This window comes from Sinocyclocheilus grahami, unplaced genomic scaffold (genome assembly GCF_001515645.1).
Source record: "Sinocyclocheilus grahami isolate Dianchi unplaced genomic scaffold, SAMN03320097.WGS_v1.1 scaffold1180.1, whole genome shotgun sequence".
Taxonomy (NCBI): Eukaryota; Metazoa; Chordata; class Actinopteri; order Cypriniformes; family Cyprinidae; genus Sinocyclocheilus; species Sinocyclocheilus grahami.
Window position 1 is genome coordinate 282496 of NW_015506359.1, and position 9186 is coordinate 291681.

Genomic DNA, 9186 nt, shown 5'->3' on the forward strand with positions numbered 1-9186 from the left:
AGGCAGGAAGATGAAGAATGCAATAATATTGAATAACTCCACGGCAGGCAGGCACACAGGATAACATTCACAATAACCGACAAACTAGAACACAATCTACAGGAACTGATATAGGGCAGATAACGAGGGCAGACAGGTGAGCACAATGAGGTGATTAACTAATAATGAGAACAGGAACAACCAAATATGGACGCAGAGGGAGAAACCACAATCAACAGTCCACAGGGGTGTGACTGCAGTGTTTGCTAACATGTCTATTTGCTAAAAAACGATCTATCTATCTATCTATCTATCTATCTAGAGTTGTGTTCAAAAGTATTTATACGATTCATATGATCAAAGAAGGCTGTGAAAATTAATCTGTATTATCAATCCTTTAGATATTTTATTTAAAAAATGTACTAAAATCTAACCTTTCATTGGAGAATACACATTGCATCTCTAATACACATTGGTCACAATTAATCATACCCTTTTATCCAATTCTTTTTTTGCAACCTACTTTTGCCAAGAGAACAGCTCTGAGTCAGATTCACAGCTGCATGTTGATGCTTCTCCTCTTCAGTTCACCACACTGATTTTCTATAGGGTTCAGCTCAGGGAACTGGGTTGGCCAGGGCAGAAGCTTGCTTTTGTTATCAGTGACCCATTTTTGTTTTGATTTAATGTTTGTTTGTGGATCATATTCCTGTTGGAAAATCCAACCATGGCCCATTATAAGATTTCTAGCATGGACAGTCAGTTTTAAATTTTTTTATCCATTGATATTTTATAGAATCCATTATGTCATCTATCTGAACAAGATATCCAGGATCTCTGGCAGAAAAATAGGCCCACAACATTAAAGATCCAGCAGTATATTTCATTGTACACATGGCGTACTTTTTTATCCCTGTGTGCACCAAACCCATCTTGAGTGTTTGCTGCTAAAAAGCAAATTTTTTTTTTAGTTTCGTCTGACCATTGAACCCAGTCCCGTTTAAAGTTCCAGCTGAGTCTAGCAAATAAATATGCTGGAGTTTGTTTTTGGAAGAGAGTTTTCTTTTCTAGTTTTTTTCTTGAAACCCTCCCAAACAACATTGTTTTTTTGTTGTTGTTTTTTTAGGCTTTCTGACCCCAAGACTCAACTATTTTCCGCAGTTCTCCAGCTGGGATCCTCTCAAACTCTCCTCCTCACCATGCATTAGGACAATATAGACACACATCCTCTTACCATATTAGAGACAAATATTTATTTCATAATGGGATTTTCCCCCACTTGTTTTACTTTAATTAAAGGTTAGATTTTTTTTTTTTTTTGGAATTAAAGATCAAGTGGATAAACAATGCGGATTTATTTTCACAGCCTTCTTTGATCATATTTACCAAGGGAATTAATAATTTTGAGCACAACTGTATCTATCTATCTGTCTATCTATCTATCTATCTATATACACACACACACACACACACATTACCGTATTAGAGACAAATATTTATTTCATAATGGGATTTTCCCCCACTTGTTTTACTTTAATTAAAGGTTAGATTTTTTTTTTTTTTTTGGAATTAAAGATCAAGTGGATAAACAATGCGGATTTATTTTCACAGCCTTCTTTGATCATATTTACCAAGGGAATTAATAATTTTGAGCACAACTGTATCTATCTATCTGTCTATCTATCTATCTATCTATATACACACACACACACACACACAATTAATTTTGTGTTTAATAATATATTTTTATGGTATTTTTATTTTACTTTTGGCATTATAAATTGAAACAGTGGAGCAAACTTAATACTTGAATCAGTATTGCTACAGAATATATTCTAATTGAAGAAAATATGTCATGTTTAGAACATTAAATGAATGTGATCCAATCAATGCAAAATGAACTGTTTCAGTGTCAGCTGAACGGACAACTATTGCTTTTTGGGTAAAAGATTATGATGTAGATGTGAAGGTCAAGTGAAGGTGTCAGAGCAAAAGAACCACAGTGTTTATTCCAAAACAAAAGCAGTATTTTGAATCTGTTCTTTGCATTAAAACAAATGAGAATTTATTAATCAGACATCATATTGAAAGTTATACATGTGTAGATATGCACGGTGTTGTGGACAGAGAAATATTTTATGGGCAGAGAGAACAAAGGAAACGTTTGAAATCACAATATACAATTCTTGCACTACTGAAATCATAACGTACCATACAACAAGATCAACTTTAAGTAACTGTTGCATACTTAATATCGTATTTTATACTATTTATTTGTTGTGTAATGTACGGTGTACACTGTGTAGTAGGTCATTTCAAACACAGTTTTTGTTCTCTCTATTTTAATCAGTTGTATAGAGCAGGAACCCAGTGAAAGTATTGTAGTGGTTGTTATTGTCACACAGAAAGCAGCCGGCTGGAAGAGCAACATCCACCCTGTCCCCTGCATGCAGCTGAACAGCTAGCACAGCACTAGCGCTGTCCTCCTGGTCTTGAAGGTTGTTCTCACTTGGTGATGCAATAGTGCGCCCATTCAGTCGGAGTCGAGCACAAGCAGCCAACGTGGCTCCAGGAGCGCCAGCATCACTATAAACTGTTAGAGCCAGGCTGTAGATGCCAGAACGTGGTGCTACAAAGGCACCAGTGTCAGTGCTATAGCCATCTCCCAAGTTAACAAATACACTGCTATACTTCACCACAGAGTCTTCACGATTTGGGCCGATACAGAGGCGTGTGTCAGTAAGAGCCACAGAGAAGGCACTGCGACTGGCTGTGCAAACATAAGAAAAGGGAAACAGACTTGTTAAGACTTTCTGAAAAACATAGCAGTGCTAAGAAGATAGTAGAACAAAGTTAACATTTTAAGTAGGTTTCATGTTTTAGACTTTTTTAATAGTTAATTAAATCTACATTGCAGCCATTTTCTCATTGTTATGCCACTCAATATGTGTCCTGTTTTCTGTTGACTGTGTGAGAGAGTTAACACACCATCTTTGCTCTATAAATGATGGCTATAGATGGTTAAAGAGATATAACAAGTAAAATACTAATCATAATTTAATATGCAAATAGATTAAATGAATAAGACCAATTGCAGTTTAGTATGTAAATTATGATTCCATCACTGTCGGCTACATTATGAATATTCTAAATATTCTGAACATTCTAATAACAAATGCTATCAGGTAATTTTGAAACCTAAATTTGATAAAAGGTATAAAGAAACAGGCAAACAAGATTGGTACAAATGGTTGTCTCACCACGAATATTGTTTAACACTGAATGAGCTCTCTCCAGGTTCCTCTGTAGCTCATTTAAGGTCATGTTGAAAAACATCTCGAGCTTCCAGATCTGCTTCTTCATCAGGCAGCACCCACATGACACCACATCAGTCAGACATGCTTCAGAGGCAAAGAGACAAGCATCATAATTGCACACTACCCTGATGCAAGAATTGTCGTTGCCGTTTTATTAAATATTATTATTTTTTAAAGTCACCGTTCTCATTGGCGTCAACTTGGCTGTCGTTTCCACCACTCCAGGAAAAAACCCTGTCTTCTCCAAATGCACATCCCAAGAGGCTTATGATTACAAGGGCTAAAACACGTAAAAGAAAGTTTAAAAACACATTTATATACATGTATATACAGGTTGAAGGCTTTGATTGAATTTAAACACATTTATAGTCATCTCACCCCTCATTTCTGCTGATGTCTTTTGACTGTAGTCTGAGGAAGATGTGTTAACATCAACTCGAGTAATCCTGGCTATAAAGGCTAAGCAGACCCCACCTCTTGCCTTTCAGTAGAAATGGTATGGGCAGGGCCTTTTGTGCGTGTTTTTATCATGCAATAAAATCCTGAATATAGGGCAAGTATTGTTTTTCAGCTAAAGAATATCATGTTATTCCCATGGTTGTTTTCTGTAAGGTACCACTGACTCTTATCATTCTTCATCTTGGAGCTGAGAGTTGAGCTATAACAACAACAAAATGCAAAATGCCCAAATGATCACTTCCAGTTTGAGTATAAAATAATTAATTTTGACTTCTCATCTAAGGTAAATGATAAATACTATTTGGCAAGGCACCTAAATGACAGTTGTAACAGGCAGTTGACAGAAAATTCAAGTTTGATACTTCCTCAAAAAAATTGCAATAAAACAAATAGATCTTTTTTTTTTAGCTTACTTTAAGACATAAACATCTACTGTTATGCTTGGCTAAATTTTTTGCTGTTTTGTTGCTGCATGCATGGTTCTGAGTTTGGTGTTTGGAGCTCCGCAAAGTTTTATTTTTACGGCCAGTTCACACAAGAACAGTAACTATAACGATAATAACAACTATATTCGCATAAATCTATAGAAGCCCATAAAACTGTATGGTAAAAAGTCGTGAAATTTTGCACACAGATGGGACATTCTGAACATTAACCATACCAAGTTTGGGTTCTCTATTTCAAACCTTCAAACATCACCAACAGCTCAAAACTGCATGTTTACGCAAATTATTAATTTTTTTAACCTTAAGGGCTAGAAACAATTTTTTGCATCTGAATCCTTGGCTCACACTGAGTCAAGTGCAGCCTGATGTCATTTTCCAATTTTCCATGATGAATTTTCTGTAAAACTAAATTTTAAACTCCTACTTGACCATTGGTCTAATAAAAAAAATAAATAAAAAAAAAGTCAGATCAAGGGCACACCCATAAAAGAAGTAAATATCCATCTCATCCAGTGCTCTTTTTTCTGTCTTAAAATATCCTCTGCAAACGATTCAGTGCATGAATCAACCATTCCAACGAATCAAACAGAAATGCAAACAAATTAAATTTTGTGCAAACTGACAAATTAGATAAAAAAAGTGATTAATTTGCAAAACAGGCATCGCTAGTTCTGAATTTAAACAGCTAATAGAAAATACACATTAAACAATTGATGAAATATTGTCAAGGAAAATTATTCTGTCTGTATCGTGATCTCTATCTTTAGGATTTATCTGTAATATTTTACTGGGGGAAATCCTGACGTTACTAAAAAGTTTAATTCATGCTAACAAAATACATACTAATTTAAATATCCTTAAATTTTAAAGGGGTCATATGATGCGATTTCAAGTTTTTTCTCTTTGGAGTTTTACAAGCTGTTCGTGAATAGATAAGATCCCTAAAGTTGCAAAGACTAAAGTCTCAAACCCAAAGAGATATTCTTTATAAAAGTTAAGACTCGTCCACACCTACCTAAAACGACTCGTTCTAACACGCCCCCACATATCTACGTCACTGTGTGGGAAGATTTGAATAACGCCGCCCAAATGTTCACGCAAAGAAAGAAGGAGTAACTTTTATTCTCGCTGTAGTATTGTTGCCTCTGCCTCCATGTCGTGGAGACGCTGCGTGTTTCGTTGTGAAAAGCAAAACTACTTTGTTTGGTCTTTCAAAAGAGGACACAACTAGAAATCAGTGGTTAATAAGTTGTATTTACAACACTGCTCCAGAACACTTCAACCCAAATATTCAGATGTGTGCAGCGCATTTTACAGAGGACGAGGATGAGGATGAGGATGAGGATGAGGACTGTTTCCTGGGAGAGTAGCCTACAATGCCGGTGTTCCGGTGAATTCAGTTCCCCTGTTTCCCCTTCGGCGCGCATGCTGACCACAGTCTATGATGCTGACAAATATTGCTGACTCACAGCCTGAAAGTATGTTTTCATATTTAAAGAATTTGCCACTGATGATTCAAACGCAAGTTTTGGGCAGTGTAGAGTAGCACTTGTTTTTTGTCATTTCGCCGATCACAAATGCAGACATGGTTTTATGTTTACGCGGCGCAATGCAATGCAACATGTAAAAAGACAGTATAAGTCATTATAATCAGTAATTATGTCCCCACTGGATGCAACAAATGCCTCGTTTGTAATGGGTTTTAATGTTTTTGTCTCGTCGCGCCGGCCGGACAGGGCATCACAGTATGGTGAGGGGCGTAACATTTCCGTCACACGCTTGAGGTATTCGGCCAATCACAACACACTGGATAGCTGGCCAATCAGAGCACACCTCGCTTTTCAGACGGATGAGCTTTGTAAAAATCGACGCGTTTCAGAAAGGCTGGGCATAGAGGAGAAACAATAATGTACAGTATGTGGAAAATAATGTGATTTTTTAAACTTAAACCGCATAAACACATTTCAAAATAATGTTCTTTTTTAGCAACGTCATATGACCCCTTTAACATCTTTCTTGTAAGTTGGAATTTGTCAGCTAATGTTGTTTTTTACATATCTATTTCCAACCAAACTGCTATGTCTGCCAGATGCTGGAGGTTGACATCAAACCAACATTGGGTTTTGACGTTATGGCAAACAGGGTGGGGCCGAAAGCCATGGAAATGGTGCGAGGCTGGGAACACAGGTGCTAATTAGCCACACCAGTCTTGAGTTCCATGGAGGAGCTCCAAAAGAACATGAAGAGGAGTGATGACAGTGGAGTGGGAGAAAGGACCAGGCCTTTGCTTTGTGTTGGCAATTGGCCATGAGGTGGCCATTTATTTTTGAGTTGTTTAAAGTTTACATTTATGTTGAGCCAGTACCCACATCATTCTTCCCATATCTAAACATTTACATGTACATTTAGTCATTTAGCAGATGCTTTTATCCAAAGCGACTTACAAATGCTTCAAAACTAACAAAAGAGCAACAATATATAAGTGCAAATGACAAGTCTTGGTGAGCCTAACGCAGTACACGTAGCAAGGTATATACTGTCAAGCTGATTTTCATTTTCAACCAAAATTCTATGTCTGTCCAACATCTTTCTGATGTCCAGTCCCTGCTGCGATCATTCAGATTTACCTTCAGGTAACATGAAGGAATAAAAGAGCTCTGGCAATGAGAAAAATAGGGTTAGCATTAACACTGTACATTAGCGCTAGCTAGTCAGTCTTGATAGTTAATAGGTTGTTGGTTTTAGCGGCAGCCTTTGTGTTTATCAACTAGCTGATGATATGATTATATATATCGTGCAGACGATATAAATTGTAAATTGATTGAACTTTTTCACCATAGTTTATTATGTGGTTTGGAAAAATAGCTGCACAACATTTAGTGGGCAGGAGTTATTGTTAGAGTGATAAAGAAGCATGGACTAATGAGGAAATAAAGAGCAGGACATGTACTCCCTGAGGTGTTAAAGTGCAGGCTGATTACACCACGTCTAGCATGATGGAACTTTCTCTATGACAGTCTCAACCAAGTGAACACTCAGAGAGAAAAGAAATTTGGAGATATCATGGCGAAATTTGCACCTACCTTCCTTCAGGGATGCTGAACTGGAGGAGCGTGAGAGTCTTGAGGCCCCTTGCAGTTGCTATACCCACAATTGGCAGGGGAAAAGGAATCCACAATCTAATGCTCCATGTCACCAGCAGACTTTGGGCTTGTCACTGAAATCAAATCAAGTTCAACACACGCTGATGGAGAAAAGTAAGAATTTTTTGTCTTTACCGAAGATGTTGAAGTCTCTGGCAAGTCTACACACAGTAAAGCTGAGCTGGAGACACTGCACTTTCTAGAAGATCACATAAAGGTGTTGGTCATCTTGGACAAGTTCAACACAATCATACCCCCCCCAACTTACTCCACTAGAGTGCCTGTTTTCCTATGCAGGTTTAATCAGTAGTTTGATCAGGCAACCGTCTTCCACTGCTCCATGGTTTAATTCTGATGTTCATATGCCCATATTATGCACCTTTGGCAGTGGACAGGGGTCATCATGAGCACTATGACCGCTCTGTGGCTACACAGCCATGTACAAAGCACGCTGTGATGCACTGTGTTCTGATACCTTTCTGTCTGGGCCAGCATAACATTTTTCAGCAATTTGAGCTACAGTAGCTCTTTTGTGTAATTGGCCTCTGCTCCGGGCCTCATTTATAAAGCGTGCATACGCACAAGTTTGATCTCAGAGTGTGCGTACGCTTAAAGCCACGGGAACGTTCATATTTATAAACACAGTCTTTGTGTGGAAAAGTGCTTAGAGCCACGTCAGGCTCTGAGCAGACGTACACACTTTTCCTTGCGTCAAATTGGAGCACTGCAGGTATTTGGAAATATAAGCAGCAGCCATGATGATGATGATAATAATAATAATAATAGGCCTAGTAGAATTAGGAATGTACATTTCGGTTAATTTTCCTGACAGATATCAGACGCTGGATAATTGCTTAACTGTAAACAGACAAGATTAGAATGTTAAATAAAAAATAAATTAGATAAAAAAATAAATATATGAATGTCTGAGGCCCGTTAATAATATATGTGCAAATATAACCATAAACAGAACATGAGTTTTGACATGTCATCATGCATCTGCTGCACTTTTGTGAACGGAAAAACAGAATAAAATTGCATATAATTAAATAAATAAGCTTACACTAAATATGTTTCACTTAAATAAAATAATAAAAAAACTGTGAGACAAGTAAGCTATACTGAGTTTTGGTTTGTTTCTGTGATTGGCTTCATAAATTGGCTCCCAAAAATCGTCCCCACACGAACCTCTACCTCCGCTAGCAGGACCCCAACTTTGGCCTCACTAAAGTTCTTTTTCTTGCCACTCGCCATTCTTAAACAACGATAGGCCTAGTAGAATTAGGAATGTACATTTCGGTTAATTTTCCTGACAGATATCAGACGCTGGATAATTGCTTAACTGTAAACAGACAAGATTAGAATGTTAAATAAAAAATTAATTAGATAAAAAAATAAATATATGAATGTCTGAGGCCCGTTAATAATATATGTGCAAATATAACCATAAACAGAACATGAGTTTTGACATGTCATCATGCATCTGCTGCACTTTTGTGAACGGAAAAACAGAATAAAATTGCATATAATTAAATAAATAAGCTTACACTAAATATGTTTCACTTAAATAAAATAATAAAAAAACTGTGAGACAAGTAAGCTATACTGAGTTTTGGTTTGTTTCTGTGATTGGCTTCATAAATTGGCTCCCAAAAATCGTCCCCACACGAACCTCTACCTCCGCTAGCAGGACCCCAACTTTGGCCTCACTAAAGTTCTTTTTCTTGCCACTCGCCATTCTTAAACAACGGTTTTCGACGTTGACTGATGCTCTTTTATATGCTAATGATAATAATTAGGGGCTATTTACAAGGCAGAGATCTGACACCAGTCAGCTGCGCA

The 9186-nt window shown here is 37.2% G+C and overlaps 1 protein-coding gene across 1 annotated transcript; it reads right to left on the minus strand.

The window, feature by feature from the left end:
* Window positions 1-2080: 2080 nt before the first annotated feature.
* Window positions 2081-3741, minus strand: cbln20 (cerebellin 20). Its single transcript, XM_016253391.1, has 4 exons — window positions 3675-3741; window positions 3478-3576; window positions 3240-3380; window positions 2081-2749 (listed from the first exon to the last, which is right to left on the minus strand). Exons 1-4 carry the CDS (start codon window positions 3679-3681, stop codon window positions 2322-2324), a joined length of 675 nt encoding a protein of 224 aa, XP_016108877.1. The 5' UTR covers window positions 3682-3741; the 3' UTR covers window positions 2081-2321.
* Between the last annotated feature and the right edge of the window lie 5445 nt (window positions 3742-9186).

Bases quoted from the DNA above. Each gene is read 5' to 3' on its own strand.
- cbln20 (XM_016253391.1), bottom strand. The intron at 3,381-3,477 runs GTGACTTTAAAA...TTGCCTCTGAAG, and splicing joins AGTTGACGCCAATGAGAACG to CATGTCTGACTGATGTGGTG. The intron at 2,750-3,239 runs GTGAGACAACCA...ATGTTTGCACAG, and splicing joins AGTGTTAAACAATATTCGTG to CCAGTCGCAGTGCCTTCTCT.